At 18.3% G+C, this 19,045-nt stretch overlaps 3 protein-coding genes across 3 annotated transcripts; 1 reads left to right on the forward strand and 2 right to left on the reverse strand.

The window, feature by feature from the left end:
• Positions 1-1,160: 1,160 nt before the first annotated feature.
• Positions 1,161-8,504, reverse strand: PADL01_1228100 (cyclin; the record flags this gene model as incomplete). Its single annotated transcript, XM_028683244.1, has 2 exons — positions 1,161-1,909; positions 2,060-8,504. 2 exons carry the CDS (start codon positions 8,502-8,504, stop codon positions 1,161-1,163), a joined length of 7,194 nt encoding a protein of 2,397 aa, XP_028539441.1.
• A 3,347-nt stretch (positions 8,505-11,851) lies between these two features.
• On the forward strand, positions 11,852-15,384 carry PADL01_1228200 (cyclin related protein, putative; the record flags this gene model as incomplete). The annotated part of the gene is made up of 2 exons (XM_028683245.1): positions 11,852-14,997; positions 15,168-15,384. 2 exons carry the CDS (start codon positions 11,852-11,854, stop codon positions 15,382-15,384), a joined length of 3,363 nt encoding a protein of 1,120 aa, XP_028539442.1.
• Positions 15,385-15,896: 512 nt separating this feature from the next.
• Positions 15,897-18,561, reverse strand: PADL01_1228300 (conserved Plasmodium protein, unknown function; the record flags this gene model as incomplete). Its single annotated transcript, XM_028683246.1, has 3 exons — positions 15,897-16,667; positions 16,769-17,760; positions 18,012-18,561. 3 exons carry the CDS (start codon positions 18,559-18,561, stop codon positions 15,897-15,899), a joined length of 2,313 nt encoding a protein of 770 aa, XP_028539443.1.
• Between the last annotated feature and the right edge of the window lie 484 nt (positions 18,562-19,045).

Here is a 19,045-nt window from a genome sequence, read left to right on the forward strand (position 1 = left end):
ATATTATATATATTATATATATATTATATATTTATTATAAATATATTATATATTTATTATATATTTATATATTTATATATTTTTGTTTTTTCTTGAATACAAAAAAGGAAAGGAAAAAAATAAAAATAAAATTGTGACAATAAAAGATATTAAGCTGTTATTTAATAATAAGATTTTACAATATATCAAACATCAATATGTACATATATATATATAATATTATATATATAAATTTTTTTTTTTTTTTGTTATGACAAAAAAATTATAAGATGAATGATTAAATAAATAAATAAAAAAAAAAAAAAAAAAAAAAAGTTATAAAGAAAATATAATTATATTATTTTATATAAACATAATGATAATATAAGTTTTAAAAAATGTTAATATTATAAAATATATATATATATATATATATATATTATAATTATATAACAGTAATAAGTATAGTCTTCAAGGGTAGTGTTCATAAAAAATCCTGTACACTTGTATACCTTAAGAGATAAAGATTATAACCTTAATATAATTTATATTATTTGTTTTGATTTTAAAAAAAAAAAAAAAAAATAAATTATGATAAATTCATAATAATAATAATAATAAAAATTTATCTACATGAGTATTATTATATAAAACAATAAAACGGAATGATATAATATATGTGATGTATATATGCCTTTGTTTATTATTTAAAATATGAAATATAATAAAGACTATGTCATATATATATAAATATATATATTTTTTTATATATGGTCTTTTATAAGTTTTTAAATATCATTTTAATAAAACATTAAAAAAAAAAAAAAAAAAAAAAATTAAAGGATAGATAAATAAAAAGGAAAAAGAAAATATCACACATATATATATATATATATATATTTATATATTAATAATATTATAACAATTATGATGAGAAAAAAAACATTTTGGATATTTTTAGTGTTGTCGGAAATTCAAAAGAAATTAAAAAAAATAAAATGAAAATATAAATATGTTATTATTTATATGTGGAACGGTTTTATATAATAATATACAGAAAAAAAATAAAAATAAAAATAAAATAAAATAAAATAAAAGACACAAATATATAATATATATTATATATTATATAATATATTATATATATGTGTGTGTTTATTCATTTATGCTTCTCATTAATACTATAATATATAATTCTGTGTATTAATTTCTTTATATATATTTAACAGATGATTATATTTCATATGTATCATTTCTATTATTCCTTTAAGTGTTTCAGATGATTTTAAATCTCCAAATACTAATGAGAAATAATAATCTTTACAATTAGGATACTCATTAAATGTCCAATTTTTAGAAATATAATTTTTATTTTTCCACTTTAAAAAACATTCCATTAATTCTTTAGCACATTCATCTACTTGTGGGTCATTTATAGTAATCCAATCTGTATTTTTTATTTTATCTATATTTTTTTTTAAATCAGATGCTGAAAGAACAGGAGTATTATTCTGAAGAGTATCATCATCAAAAGTGTTTTTCATTTTTTCTAAGGATGATTCATATTCTTTTTTCCTTATAGAATAATTATCATTATTATATTCATAATTACATTCATAATTACATTCATAATTACATTGATAATTACACTCGTTCTTATATTTATTAGGATTTATATTATTTGTATATAAATTTTCATATTGAGATGTATATCCATCTATACTTTCATATGTACTTTTATTTTCTTCTCCTTTCGTCTTTTCCATATTATTTATATTATTTATTTTTTTATTTACTATCTCATCTGTATCAGGTATATTGTCTATATTTTTATTGTTGCTTCTACTCTTATGTTGTTCAAAAAAAATTGCCTTATTTTTATTACCCCCATTTTTTTCGCCTTCCCCCTGCATTAAGTCTTTCTTATTATCTATACATTGAAAGGATAACAATATTATGAATAAATATAAATAAATATAAATAAATATATAAATATATATATATATATATATTTTTTATGTACATGTTTATATATACCCATTTTTTTTTCATTTATAAAATTATATTTTTTTATTGTTACCTTTATTTTCATATACCGAATGACTTTTTTCTCCTTCTTTTTTTTCACAACTCTTTTGATATGTATTAATTAAAGTGTTGTGTCTCACAAAAGGATAGAATGTTTTATCATCCCATGAAATACATTTAATTACTTCTTCTATATATTCTTCATTCATTTTGGTTCTTCCTTTTTTTTTTATATTTTTCATATCCTTTTTAAAAGGTTCTTTATCTTTTGATGTATTTAAAGTAATAACATCTGAACATTTTTTGGAATTTTTTTTCTTGCAATTATTTTTTACATTTTTTTTCACACTTTTTTCCACATTTTTTATCACATTTTTTTTCACTTTCTTTTTTTTTCTGACATGTTTTATTGTTTTTTCTTGTTCATTCGATTGATTCCCAACAGTAGGATTCTCATGATTATTATTATTATTTTTTATATTATATAAATGATTTTTTGGATTGTGTGAGTTATTAAACTTGTTCATAATATAGTGTGAATAATTTTTTTCATATTTTTTTATAACTGTGATATGTTTTAAATCCTTAAAATGTATGAGTGGTCTGATTTCAATATTTGTTAATTTATATATCCATAGAAATAAAATTTTTATTTCTTTAATGAGTTGTTTATAGAAAGACATATTTTTGACTAGTGTTTTTTTTTTCTTGATATTTTTTTTTTTGTTTTTTTTTTGTTTATTGATTAAATAATTCAAGTTGATAATATGTAAGCACACTTTTTTTTTCTTTATTTTATTAACTCTTAATAGGAAATATTTCAATCCTTTAATTAGTCTATTTCTTAATTTACTGATATAATTATAATAATAAATAAGATGTTCATCTGTGGATTTAGTTCTTGAACCTATGATATAATTATTTTTTGTTTTATTTTGTGTATCCATTTTATTGATACAACAGGGATTATTATTATTATGATTATTATTATGATTATTATTGTGATTATTATTTATATTATTTATATTATTTATATTATTACTCTTCATATGAATATCATGATGATCTTTTTTTTTTATATATATCTTTAATTGTTTTCCTTGTAATATATAAGATGTACAATATTTTATTGGTATATCGTCATATTTCGTTTTGATTAATTTCTTCATATATTTTTTGAAACGTTTAAAAATTTTCTTTTTGGTTTCATAAAATACTTTATCATTCTGTTCTGGTTTCTTATTTAATTTATTATTATTTTTTTTGAATGTGTTATCTAAATTTTTTTGAATAATTTTATTTGTGTCTACTTGTTTTATAATTTTTATGTTTTTTTCTTGTTTGTGTGAAAATTCTTCTTTATTTGTATTTATCTTTTTATTATTGCGATAACTAGTTTTATTATTTTCATTTATGTTGTTCTTTTCTATTTTTAGTGTGTTTTTTTTTGTATTCATATTATTTTGTTTAATATCTGTTGTATAATTTGTGTCCATGGATGAATGAATGTGTTGAAATTTTCTTTTTTTTTTATTACAATAGGTATTATCCTCCTTACATTCATTCTTAATGATGTATTTATTATAATCATTATTATTATTATTACTATAATTATTTTTATTATTATTATTACTATAATTATTTTTTTTATTATTATTATTATTATCTTTGCTTTGATGAGCTATTTTATTTATATAATTTTGTTTTCCTTTTTGAAATCGCTTTATATAATTATTCAATTTATCACTAAAATCATAATCACATTTATAATAAGATTTTGGAATTTTTTTTTTTATAAGTGAACATAGATATATGATAATATTTTTTATTAATTTAAAGATTTTATTTTTTTCATTTATATATTTAGATGCTGTTATAAATCGATCTTCTTCTTCAGCAATAACTAGACTTCTTGCTTGTCTTTTTAATATTTTTAATTCATTTTTTTTTTCTTTTTCTTTTCTTTCACTTTCTAAAATGCCTGAAGAGGAATATTTATTTTGTATTTGTTTTATTCTGTCATTATCACCACAATTATTATTATTATTATTATTATTATCACCACTATTTTTATTATTATCACCACTATTTTTATTATTATCACCACTATTTTTATTATTATTATCACCAAATTTTTTATTATCACCACTATTTTTATTATTATCACCACTATTCTTATTTTTATTATCATGTATGTCATCATAATATTTCTGTTCAGAATATATATTCCTTCTGTTATTAAAAAAATCATTTCCATTTTGATTGTGAGGAATATATTGATTTTTATTTTTTATTTCATTTTGAGGAGTATAATCCATATTAGTATTTAGATCATAATAATTTTTATATTGTGAAAAAATAAAAAGTTCCTTTTGCATTTTATCTTTACATATATTAAAGTTAAGTATTTCATATATAGCCATTGATAACGTTGAAGATTTATATTTTAAGAATGTATTATCTATACTTGCTATTCTTAATAATATTTCTCCTTCTGTTGAATTATAATCATTACGTGTTTTTAAAAAATTAAGATTTTCATTTGCTTTTAATAAACTATCTAATAAACTATATGGTGTTGGGATTGATAAATCATAATTTAATTTTTTAAGAATACATATTTCTACTTCTAAAGCGAAATTTTTATTTACACTATATGATGAAAATGTTTTATCTAAATATTGTGTAGCTGAATAATAATCTGGAGATGCATCTTTAATTAATACATTATCATATGAATATACTTTTTTTAACCCTTCTAAATGACTTTTACAATATGTTCTAGCTATTAAATCTATAGATATTAATCTATAATTATAATATTTTTGAGATATGAATAAACAAATAATAGCTATAAAATGATATATTAAATCACATGAATCTTTTAATTCTTGATATAAAATTTTATATTTATTTTTTAATTGTTCTTTATATATAAAATCATTATATATTTTTGGATAATATTCTTTTAATAATTGAATCATAACATCAGAAAATTGTTTTTCTTCAGTTACTATATCATCAATTATACTTTCAATTATTTCTTCTTTAGAATTAAATCGACTTATATATAAATCAAAAATTAAATTAGTAAAATGTAAAACACATGTTTCTCTTGTTGTCTTTAAATTAGAAAAAGTTCTTAATAAACATAGTTTTATCTTTTGTCTTAAATGATAATAATTCTCATCACTATATCTATCTAAATAATTACCTATAAAATGATTATCTGCTTGTTCAGCACATTGTAAAAATGAGGATTTTGCATATGTATTATATAAAGAATAATCTACACATTTTTTCGTTTTTATACCTCTATTAATTAATATATTACTATGTCTCTCCATCACTTCTACTTCTAATTCACCACTATTTATTTTCTCTTTACAACATTCTTCAAAAATGTTATTCTTTTTATCACAATGAATATTTTTATTACATTTATTATTACCATGTTTTATATTACTATCATTTTCAATGGACTTATTACATTTTTTTGTCAAATCCTCTTCATCTCTCACTATACAATTGTAATTGACATTATCACTATTTATATTATGCATATTATTTATATCATTCATATTATTCATATTATTCATATCATTCATATTATTCATATCATTCATATTATTATCATTTTCTGAGATACCATGTGAAGTGTCATCAACCGAGTTATCATGATTATTAGAACTATTAATATAATTATCATTACAATTATTCTCATATAATGTATTTTCATCATATGAATTATAATCATACAAACTATCATCATACAAATTATCATCATACAAATTATCATCATACAAATTATCATCATATTCATTTTTATTATAAGATTTGTTATTAATTTTATTTTCATTATATATATTCGATCTAGTAATCATATTCTCTCTAGAATCATCTTTAATTTCTTTTTCATATAACCCTGGAATACTTATACTGCATGTAGTTCTTAACATATTATCTATACAATCTTGTGGCAACTCATCACATAATACTCCTTCCATTGTTTTTTTCATTAAAACTTTCTTTTCTTTATTTGTACAAATGTTTTGTATATCTTCTTTATTGCATAGGTCACTTGACATATCATCATCAAAAATTCTATCATTATTATTGCTATTTTTTTTGTTCTTATTATTTCTAAGACTTTCATTCAATATATTCTCTTCATTATTTTGTGTATTTATTACAATACCATCTTCTTTGTCATTTCTTATAATACTTTTCCTTTTTTTCTCACCCTTGTTTAAAATAGATAATTCCATTTCTAGAGTTTTCTTTTCAAAAATTGCTTCTGACATGTAGCAGTTCATAATTCTATCATTCATATAAGTTATATATGGACAAATTCTTGTCACTCTTTTTTTCTCTTCAGAAATAAGACATTCCTCTTCGTCGCATGAGCTATATCCTATATAATTCGTTTTCTTTCTTTTTTTTGTTTTACATGCCTTGCTAAATGTATCTTCATCATGATAATTGACAGAATTATTACAAGTATAATTATGATATATATTATTATCACACGTATAATTATCACAAGTATAATTATGATATATATTATTATCACACATATTATTATCACACATATTATTATCACATATATTATTATCACACATATTATCATCACACATATTATTACACCCCATTGTTGCCTCATTTTTATTATATTTCCTTACAAAATTCTGCTCATTTTTTTTTCTTTTTTTATTCTCATCCTTATTCTTGTGAACTAAAGAAAAAATATTTTTAGCACGTATCAAATTTTTATATAATATATCATATAAACTCGATGATATATAAACTTTTTTATTAATAATTTCTTGTTGTAAGAATAACTTTATATTATGTAAAGGAAAGATTATCCTTTGTTCATTCAAAAAACAAGTCAAATATTTATTAGACAGATTGATAAAAGGATAAATATTTTTATAAACTTCAAAAATATAATTCACATTATATATATCATACATATTGAATATATCATTATCTTTGTTGAATAAAAATATGTTTGAGATATTTTCCTTTTTATAAATATGAATATAATATTTATAATTACAAGAAGATAGAGCTCTTACTATTCCATAAAAAAATATATAATCTTTAGATAAAAATTGAAGTATATAATAAATATTTTTATTAATATTTATATATGTATCTTTATTATATAAATAAAAATATACTTTATCAAAGAATGAGGTTATATCTTTTCCCTTCATTTTTATCATTTTATTATTACATCCTTTTGATATGAGTTTTTTTTGCACCATTCTGAACTTTTTCTGTGTGACTACACTATTTATATAATTACGATATTTCATTTTACACGTTTTACTTTTATATAACAAATTATTATTATTATCATAAAAGTTTTTATAAAATATAAAATCATCATCACAGTTGTGTTCATTATTTATGCTAATATAATTTATTATTATATTATTATTATTTTTTTCCTTACTGAAATAAGTATTTTTATGAGGAAAATATTTCCTTGCATATAGAGACAAATACAAAAAATTATTAAGGATCATATTCGGATCTCTTCTTTTTATTTTATCATATATATAAAACGGCACATTTTTAATATAATTATATATATATAAATATATATATTTTTTTTTTTTATTATTATTATTATTTTTTATTTTTTTTTTTTTTTTATTTTTGCTCGTCTCCTTATGGTTTAGGATCTCATAATAAGACTTTTTGTTATCATAAAAAAAAAGACACTTATATTTAATAACATTTATATCATCAAACAATTTATTTAATTTTATTATAATAATAATATTATTATTATTAGGATTCACAGAACATATATTATTTCTAAATTTTATATCTGCATAATATGGTATCATCAAATTATTATCATAAAAATAATTATTATATAATTTTTTTTGTACCCCTAGAAATAATTTATGATTTTTATAAACCTTGCTACTAGATGATAAAATTATTTTTTCTTGTTCATTTTTTTTTTTTTTTTTTTTTTCGTTTTCATCAACTTGTTTCTTCTCATTAATGTGATACATATTATAATATTTTAATATATGTGATAAAAATATGTATAATGCATGTTGAATATTGAACAATGTTAATAAGACTTCATAATCATAATTCTTATAATATTTTTTTATATAATAATATGGATATTTATTAATATATTTCCTTACAATATTATTTGTTGGAATATATTTTTTTTTTATTTTATATTCTTTTATTTTTCTTTTATTTTTTAAGATATTTTCTTTCATTTTCTCTAATGATAATAAATATCTTTCTTGTATTTTATTATTATTATTTTTTTTCTTATCTAAACTAATTATATCATACACATATACATTATAATATTCATATTTCCTTTTCCTATTCATTAAGAGTAATAAATACAATTTATATCCCTTTTTACTTTTAATATCAACTTTTTTTTTTTTTCTTTTTTTACTAGTTTTACTATCTCCTTTAAAAGGTAACAAGAGATCATTCATCATACACACATATATTATAAATATTATAAATATATTATAAATATATTATAAATATATTATAAATATATATATATGCATAAATATTTATATGTATATATAATATATATATCTTTAAAAATAATTTATCCTTTTCATTTTTTTTTTTTTTTTTTTTTTCTGTGAATAATAAAAACACTTATTATTCAATTTTTTTTAATAATCATTTTATTTGTAATAATACTTAAAACACTTATGGTTCGGTTTTATACTTTTTAATATCTTAAGTTTTCTTTTTAGGTTTTTTTTAATGATATATGAATGAAAATAAAATGTGTACACATATATATATAATATATATATATCTTTCTCATTATCACAAGGTTTTTCTCATTAGCTATATCTTACTAATTTTAAATATATATATATATATATATTTTTATTTATTTATTATTATTATATTATTTCTTATTTACAGAATAAGAAGGAATAGTTCGAAATGAAAAATACACATATATATAATATATAAATAAATATATTTTATTATTTATCATATATTCATATATTAATATATATAATTTTTTATTTTAATGCATGTTTTCATGTGTATTTCATTTTATTTCTTAAAATAAGAAATCAAGAGATTTATTGAGTTAATAAGAAATGCAATAATAATTTCTAAATATATATAATATATATATTCTCATGGCTTTTAAAAATGATATAATTAAAATAAAATAAAATGTGTACATATAAAAATATATGTATTATTTATATATATTTATTTATTTATTAATATTTTTATTTTATATATATATATATATTCCCCTTGAGGTATGACCTTACTATATTATGGGTCATGTTATAATAATCTCCTTACTTTATTTTTATTTGTGTAATATTTCTCTTTTTTTTTTTTTTTTTTCCTTTCTTTCAATATTTCTGCTTTATATGTTTTATTTCTATATATACAAAAAAAAAAAAAAAAAAAGTTAAAAAAATAGTGTCTTTATAAATTTTTATGTATATGTCTTAAAAAAAAAAATTATAATATATATATATATATATATTATACATATATATTATACGTGTATATATTTTGATAATGAGAAAAAAAAAAAATTTATAAATTTTTACATATAAAATAAATAAAATATAATTCCATTAAGATGTTTTAATATATTTCCTTTTTTTTTCTTCTTTTAAGAGTTTTAATATATTAAAAAGTTTAAAAATATTCCATTATATACACATATATTTTCCAAACACAAATATATATAACATATATATATTATATATATATATTTATTATATATAAACAAATGAGAGGATGTTGATATATATGCCCTTTTTACTATTATTTTAAAGAGACATGTAATATATATTATTACAAAAATGTTATTTATAGTTATTACTTTTAAGAACATAAAAGAAAATAATGAATTGTATAAAATGGGACAAATATTTTTTTAAATAAATAAATATATATATATATATATTAACCTTTAATATAATTCAAAAGGTGAAAAGTTAAAATTTTATTTTTTCACAAGATTAAAAATATAAAAAGCAATAATATATATAACAATGTCCATTTATATATATGAACAATAATATTGTTCTACCTTTTATTTTATATACAATAATATATATATATATGTATGTATTATATATATATATTATATATATATATATATATATATATTCTCCGTTCTTTGGGTAAAAAAAATTCATAATAATATAATTTCTCATATGTTATAGTTGTCTTATAACTATTTTCCATATTATTTGAAAAAGAAAAAATATTACAAAAAATAAATTCAACAGGAATATGGAAACTTCTATTTTAATGTTTTATAAAAATATAAATACATTTGGAAAATAAAATATGTATAATATAATATATAAAAATAATAATATATATATATATATTTTTTTTTTTTTTTTTTTGCGTGTTCATATATCCCCTTTCATATATTTCATATATATAGAAGGATACCAAAAAAAAAAAAAAAAAAAAAAAAAAAAAACATTACCAATTTTAACACTTTTATCTTGTATGTGCATTTATATGAAGAATTATTTTACCCTTTTTTTTTTTTTTTTTTTTTTTTTTTTCTTTTTTATGATGATACCATTTATTTCCATTCTTTTTGATTTTATTATTTTATTATTTTTGTTATATTCTTTTAGATATATATATATATAAATGGAATCTTATGTATATGTTTCAAAAATAAAAATGCTATGATCAGTTTATCTAATATTGCACACGAAAGTGAAAAGGAGGAAAAAAAAAAAAAAATAAATACATATAAATAAAATATATATGTAATATATGTAATATATTCTATTAGTAGTAAGAAAGAAATATATTAATACATATGTCATATATATATATTTATTTATATTTATGTTTATTTATTTATACATATATATATATATATATATATATATCATATATCATATATTATTATTTTTACATGAATTGTTCATAATTTTTTTTTTTTTTTTTTTTTTTTTTTTTTTTTTTCTTCAAATAATTATAATATTTCTCCTCTTTCATAATTTAGCTATATAATATCATAAAAAAAAATAAATAAAATATTCACATATATATATATATATATATATATATATTTTATATGTATCATAAATATTTACATTTAGAGTTCATTAATTCTGTTAATTTATTATTAATATTTATTTTTTGTAATGAATATTATAAAGACAAGTAAAAAAAAAAAAAATAAATAAATAAACAAATAAATAAAAAAATAAAAGAATAATATATTATAATATACAATATATTATATATATATATATATATATATATATATACATAGTAATATATTTATTTTTTTGTATTTGGTAAAATTTCTTTAAATACAAATATATCTTTTTATGTAATTATTAATACTTTATTATGAAGAGAATTATCATATAATCAAACATTATATTTACACAATATAAATGTTTATTTATTTATTTAAAAATTTATATTAAATGTTTATGATTTTATTTGAAGTTACCAAAATATAGTAGACTCATATAATTATACACATAAAAAAAATATATATATATATATATATATATATGATATTTTATATGTGTTTACTTGTCAATGCAATATACATTAATTCTTTTTCTCATAGCTTATAAAAAGTAAAATATATATATAATATATATATAATATATATATTTTTTAATTGTGATCTTGCATTTTTTTAGTGTTATTCCTCAGAAAAAAATAATATATATGTATATATATTTATGTAATATCTTAATGCATCCAATATTTTTAAAAAAGAGATATTTGACTATCTTCCTACCTAGCCACACAACACGCACACTAATATATACATGTTAAAGATATGAATCCAGTATATACAAAATCTAAATTTAAAACTACTGAATTTGCTAATAATGAAAATAAGGGAGTGAAATTCATAAACAAATATAAAACTAATGTGAATAATACTTATAGCAAAAATATTGCGAATGTACAGAGCACGCAGTTGACACATAAAAATGGAATAATGAAAAATTCGAATATAAAAAATAAAGGAAATATTAATAATTCATTTAAGTACCCTCTAAAAAGTACTTTGAAAAATAATTTGAATAGTAATTTAAAAGGGGATATGAAAAATATATCAAATGTTCAATCGAATATTCAATCGAATATTCAATCGAATGTTCAAACAAATGTTCAATCAAATATTCAAACAAATGTTCAACCAAATATTCAAACAAATATTCATTCAAATAAAATAGCCCCGTTTCACCTGAACAGATCCAATTATAATGGATACAATAATGAAGAAAAAAAAAATGATTTCATGAATACAAGAAAACATATTATAGTTGATAATATGAGAAATCCACCTGTCATTTCATCTTCTAATAGATTAATATCTCAAATGAAAAAGGATCAATTAATTACGAGTAAAAATAATGAGGACCAAAATGTGAACGATGAGAATCTTACGAACAAGTATGAAAATAATAATAATAATATCAATATTGTTAGTAGTAGTAATAGTATTCATCATAATAATAGTAGTAATATAAAAATGACCAATGTTTATAACAAATTCCAAGGCAATAATAAAAATAAGTATCCTAATAAATCATATAATGTGTGTAAAACTTTTCGTAGTAACGAATTTGATAAAGATAATATAATGAGCTCAGAAAATCTTGTGTACACGTATTCATCTCCTATTAAAAGAAAATATGATGTCATAGATAATTCTAGAAATATGGATGACAATGACATGAATGAAATGGTTGCAGGTAACAAGAAGTTTGTAGGTAAAAATTATTACTTGGATAAAAATATGAATGACGAGGAATATAATAATTATGATAATTTTGGAGATATGAATATGTCTTATAATATAAAAGACACAACACAGATGGAGAAAGATAATGACGATTGTAATGACAATTGGAATGATTATAATAAGATAAATAATAATATACATAATTTGAAGGTTAATAATAATAAAGATATAGATATATCATTTCATAATCAGAATATTAATAAAAAAGAAATAAATAATAATATTCTCCCATTTAATAAAAGGGATGATGAAGATATAATGTTAAATAGATCTTATCCAAGAATAAGTATGAGTGTAAAGAATGACACGTTTAATTCAAATTCGCTTGGAAGGAATTATACAAATTTTGAGCGCTTAAAATATAATAATATGAACAATAATAATATGAACAATAATAATAATATGAACAATAATAATAATATGAACAATAATAATATGAACAATAATAATATGAACAATAATAATAATATGAATATTAGTTACAGTAGTGTTCGTTTTAGTCATATTAAAGAAGACCCTGCTCTTTCTCTTGCTGTTCCAGCTGATACATATTATGATATAAATGATATAGTTAATAATAATATGAGTATCAAAAAAAAAATGATGATGAGTAACAGTCATTACCTTGAGAAAGGAGCAGTATTGAATGGTAATATGAGCACATATAAAAATGAGAAAATTATGAAATCGTATAAGCCAATCCCCCCCCTAAACAATGAAATTAATAATAATACAAACAATAATAATAATATTAATATTAATAATATTAACAATAATAATAATATTAATATTAGTAGTAGTAGTAGTAATAAAGTTTTATATAGTCATCATAGCTCTATGGTAAGAAGTCATCATAGCAATATACCACATTATATAAGCGATACTAACAGTGATAAATTTTTGATGAACAGCAGAGATTATATTAATAATAGAGATGTTTTAAATATATATAGTGCTGACGGTTTAAATGAAGATAATAATAATAATAATAATAATAGGAGATCAAGTATATTTAATGTAAATGCAAATATGAATAGGAACAATTTAAAAAAAAAAGATATATCGAATGCGTCTATGTTGTCTAATATGTCTAAGAAAAAGTTTAGCTGTTTAATAAAAAATGATGTGGAAAGCGAAAAAGGAATAGGTCGTGCAAGTGTTGTCTTGATGGATTCAGAAAAAAAAGGAGGATGTGGAATAAATAATATGCTGATAAATTCTAATGGTATGGATTTTAAGAACGCCTCAAATCAGATCAATTTTTATAGTACAAATAATGAGAATAATAATGATGATAATAATAATAATAATGATAATAAGAATGATGATAATAATAATGATGATAATAATGATGATAATAATAATAATGATGATCATCATAATAATTATCATTATGATGATGATAATAATATGATAAAGGACATAAATTTAAATAAAAATATGTATAGTATAGATAAGAATTTATTATATAGTGATAATTATTATGATGAATCATATATTAATAAATATGGAGAATCTGATTATCAAAAAAGACAGATGATCGAAGAGGGTGGTACTTATTTTTTTAATAACACTTATAATAATGATATGAATAATATGACACATAAAAATGGATATTTAAATAAATCCGTATTAAGAACAAAGAGATATAATTTAGATAATTATAAAAATAATGACAATGAATATTTATATTTTCAGAATATGATTCATAATATTACAAAATATAATAATGAAGAAAATGATATGAATAATTTATATAAAAATGTTATGAACCTTAATAATTATTGTTTAGATTTTACTAGTGAAAATGAATGTATAAATGAAATATTAAACGTATCGAATGAGGTGAATACTAATATACAGGATATTCAACAAATTCTTTATGACAAAAAAAAAGTCGTTCAAGATAAACGGAATATGGTTAATAAAGAATATGAACTTACATGTCAAAAATTAAAAGAGTGTGAATCCATTTTTTGTGATTCCAATGATGAAAATGGAGAAAAAAAATTGACACTATTTTATGAAATTGATGAAAAGAAAAATTTATTGAAAAATACATATGAGATAAAAAACATGTTATTGAATAAGGTGAAATATAAGATAGACAAGTTGCAAGAATATACTGACGCAGTCAAGTTAAAGACGATGATTATGTCGAAGAGATACAAGTAGGCTCCTTCCAAAAAAAAATAAAATGATAAATGATAAAAGATAAAAGATATATGTTATATGTATGTATGTATGTATGTATGTATGTATTTATTTATTTTTTTTTTTTTTTTTATTTTTTTTTTTTATTTATTTTTTTTTATTTTTTATTTTTTTTTTTTTTTTTAAGGAAAACATTCCTATTTATTGAAGAACTGTTCAGGTTGAAAATAATAAAGGACAACGAGAATGAGCTAGAAGTTTGTTTAATCCCTAAAAATACTGAAACAGATATGTGGCATAGATTCCAGCTGGATAAGAGTGAAATTACATCAGAAGCATGTGATTACTTATGGAATCAAATAGAATCTTTTGTAGATAAGGATACATTTAATAATTATTTTTGAAAAAAAAATATTTGAATAGATATAATAATATATTTATATGTATGTATGTATTTATTTATTTATTTATTTATTTTTTTTTTTTTTTATTTTATTTGGAATATTGTTCTTCTTTGGATATTCTCTCCACATATATTATAATATATTCTTTATATATATTTTATTTTTTGAAAAAATTAATTTTCTTTTTGACATAAACATGAAAATAATGATATAAATAATATGGAATAAAAAAAAAAAAATCGATCCGAAAGGATAAAATATATATATATATTATTGAATAGTTTTAATTTATTACAAATGTGTAGAGTTTTTTTTTTTTTTTTTTTTTTTTTTTTTTTTTGTTTAAATATATAGTTATTGTATATAAAAGAAAAAAAAAAAAATAATAATAAAATGATACATATATATAAATATATGTATCCACATGAAGGTTTTTAATATAAGGGATAATCATCCCATATAAAAAAATATACATACATATATACATATATATATATATTTATTTATTTATTTTATCTAACTGTTGTTTTTAATAAATAGTCTTGAAGTTTAATAGGACATGCGTCATCTTCTACATATAGGTCACCATTTATAAAACTGATGACAACTTTTTTGTCATTTAGTAAATATGTATTATCATCTAGTTTATTAATATTAATAGAAAGGTTATTTTTTTTAAAACAGTTTATATATTCACATAAAGCAAGATGAACTGGATCTTCATTATTATGTGACTGAGGGATTGTATTTTTTATTTTAAGGCTTCTTTTTTCACTATCTGCTAAAGATCCTATGGTATTATTTTTATCATAAGATTTTTTCGAAGTATAAACTGAATTTTCATGATCACCTATACTATTATTATGATAATATTTTAAATTATAATTATCTTCATTCATATCATCACTTACATCTATTGAATATTCATGACTATTATGACTACAATTACTACTTGGAGATTTCCTTATTGATTTTGTTTCTTGTAATTTTTTTATTTCTTGATCTTTTCTATAACTTTTTGCTCTTAATTCTATAATTTTTTTTTCTAATGAATTATTTTCTAAGGTAGACTTTTGTAGTAAGAAAGTAGTATTTAAAAGTTGTTCATTTCTATGAATATGTTTACTTAATAATTTTCTTAAATGGTCTTCATTTTTTTTTAAAATTTTTATTTCATTATTATTTTCGTATATCAACAATTTTGATTCGTAGTCTAATAGTCTGTCTTGCAGCTTTTCGATTTCACACGACTTTTTAAGAATCTCATCATTCAAAAAGTTCATCTACACAGGTGAAAATAAAAATAAATAAATAATAAAATATATATGAATTAATAATATATATATATATATATATATATATATATATTTTTTTTTTTTTTTACCTCATTTTTTATATTTTCATTGACAAGGACAACTTCGTTATAATGATTTGAAAGTTTGGCTAGTTCATCAACATGGTTTTTAATAATTTCATCTTTTTCTTTATATATTTCATTGATTACATTAGTATATCTTTCTTTTTGTTTTTTTAAATTAATCGCATATTCTTTTTTAACATTTTTAATTTTTTTTTTGACATTATCAATATCTATATTTCTTACTTCCATGTCAAATTTTAATCTATTTATATCATGAACCATTTTATTATTTTCTTCATCTTTGGATAATAAATTTTGATGTAATTTTTTTAATTCATTATCTTTATTTTTTAATTCTTCTTCTAACTGTTTATAATTCATATGCATATTTTCTATTTCTATTTTTTGGCTATTCATTAAAGAATTATTTAAGCTTAAACGATTTATTAAATCCATATTATTTTGTTTATATTTAATTATATCTCGACTATTATTTAATTCTATACTTTCTATTATACTTCTTAATTCTGATATTTTTTCTTCTTTCTTATTTAATTCATTATATAATTCTTTTATTATTCTTTTCTGTTTCTCTATATTCAATTTTTTCTCTTTTATATCAATGTTATTCTCTATCAACCTCTGGTTTGTCCTATTCACATAATTCTCAGCACTATATATTTTATTATTTACATCCACCTCTAATTCATTTTGAAAATTTTTATATTCTCTTAAATGCATATAATTTGATTCTATTTCTTTTTTTAACTCAACTAATTTCTCATCCTTTGTCATATTCTCCTCATTTAAATAAAAAATCTCTTTTGATTTTTTCTTCAACTCCTCATTTAATGAAGCTATCTCTTCATTTTGTGATATCAATATACTTTTCATCTTGCTCATCATAAAATTATCCCCTTCGGTTCTCTCAGTATTGCTCTCGTTCTCTTCTATTATTTCTTCTAGCTTAAATATTTTCTTCTCATTCTCTTCATTTCTTAATTTAAAATCAACCTCTAAAGGAAAAAAAATATATATATATATATATATATTTTATGAACAGTGCAGGTAAAAAAAAAGAAAAAGCATATATATATATAAATATTTTATGAACAGTGCAGGTAAAAAAAAAAAAAAAAAAAAAAAAAAACATATATGTATTAATATTATTATATATATATATATATATATATATATATATATAATATATATATATTATATATATTATATATATTATATATGTGTGTTTATAATCCAATCGTGTTACCCATTTTATATATTTCCTGGTCTTTTTGATTTATTTGAGCCTTGAGTAGACCTATTAGTTTTAATAAATTTTGAATTTTTATTTTCATTTTGCTATCATCAGATTTGGCTTCATTGGTTTCGTCTTGAGCACTACTTTCTACTTCTTCCATGTTGAAATTAGAAATATGATCTTTAACATGTTGATAACTATTTTCAGATATATTATGAATACTGGTTTCATTTCTGGTGAGATATATATCTTTATTTGAATGATTACATTCTTTATCAATAGGAAGAATAATATTTGTATTAGCTTGATCATGTTTTTCTTCAAGTACATTATGAGTTATTACATCATGTCCTTTTTCTATTATGGTACTAGGACATTCTTCATTATAATTTAAATGTGAAATATTTTCATTCGTTTCTTTTTTCATGTCTACAATATTTTCTTCATCATTTATTTTATCATTTGTTGTGGAATTATCATTTTTTATATTTTCTACATCTTCTTCATATATATATTTTTTGGATATATTACTATCCTCGGATTTTGTGTCGATAACCATTTTAATTATATATCAAAAAAAAAAAAAAAAAAAAAAAAATTATAATATCAAGTTATGCAACACAAATGTAAACATAAATATAAATATAAATAAATATATATATATATATTGTTATATATATATATATATTTATATCAAATTACAAAAAAAAAAAAAAAGAAAAAAATTGAAATGTTATAGGTCAAAACAAATAAATTATATTATATAAATATATTTTTTTTTTATTATGGGGGTTAAAAAAAGTGGTTGCTTATTTTATATTATTTTATATATATATTCAATTCATTGTATAATTTCTATATATATTATATTAGTATAAAAAAAAAAATATATATATATATATCTATATAAATAAAATAAAGACAAATTAAAAAAAGCATATGTATTAAATTGTTAACTAACAACAAATAAAAAAAAAAAATAAATAAGACGACATATAAAATATTAAGTTATATATGTATTTTTTTTTGTATTAAAATGTAAA

The sequence above is a fragment of the Plasmodium sp. gorilla clade G2 genome (genome assembly GCF_900097015.1).
Source record: "Plasmodium sp. gorilla clade G2 genome assembly, chromosome: 12".
Lineage (NCBI taxonomy): Eukaryota > Apicomplexa > Aconoidasida > Haemosporida > Plasmodiidae > Plasmodium > Plasmodium adleri (nom. inval.).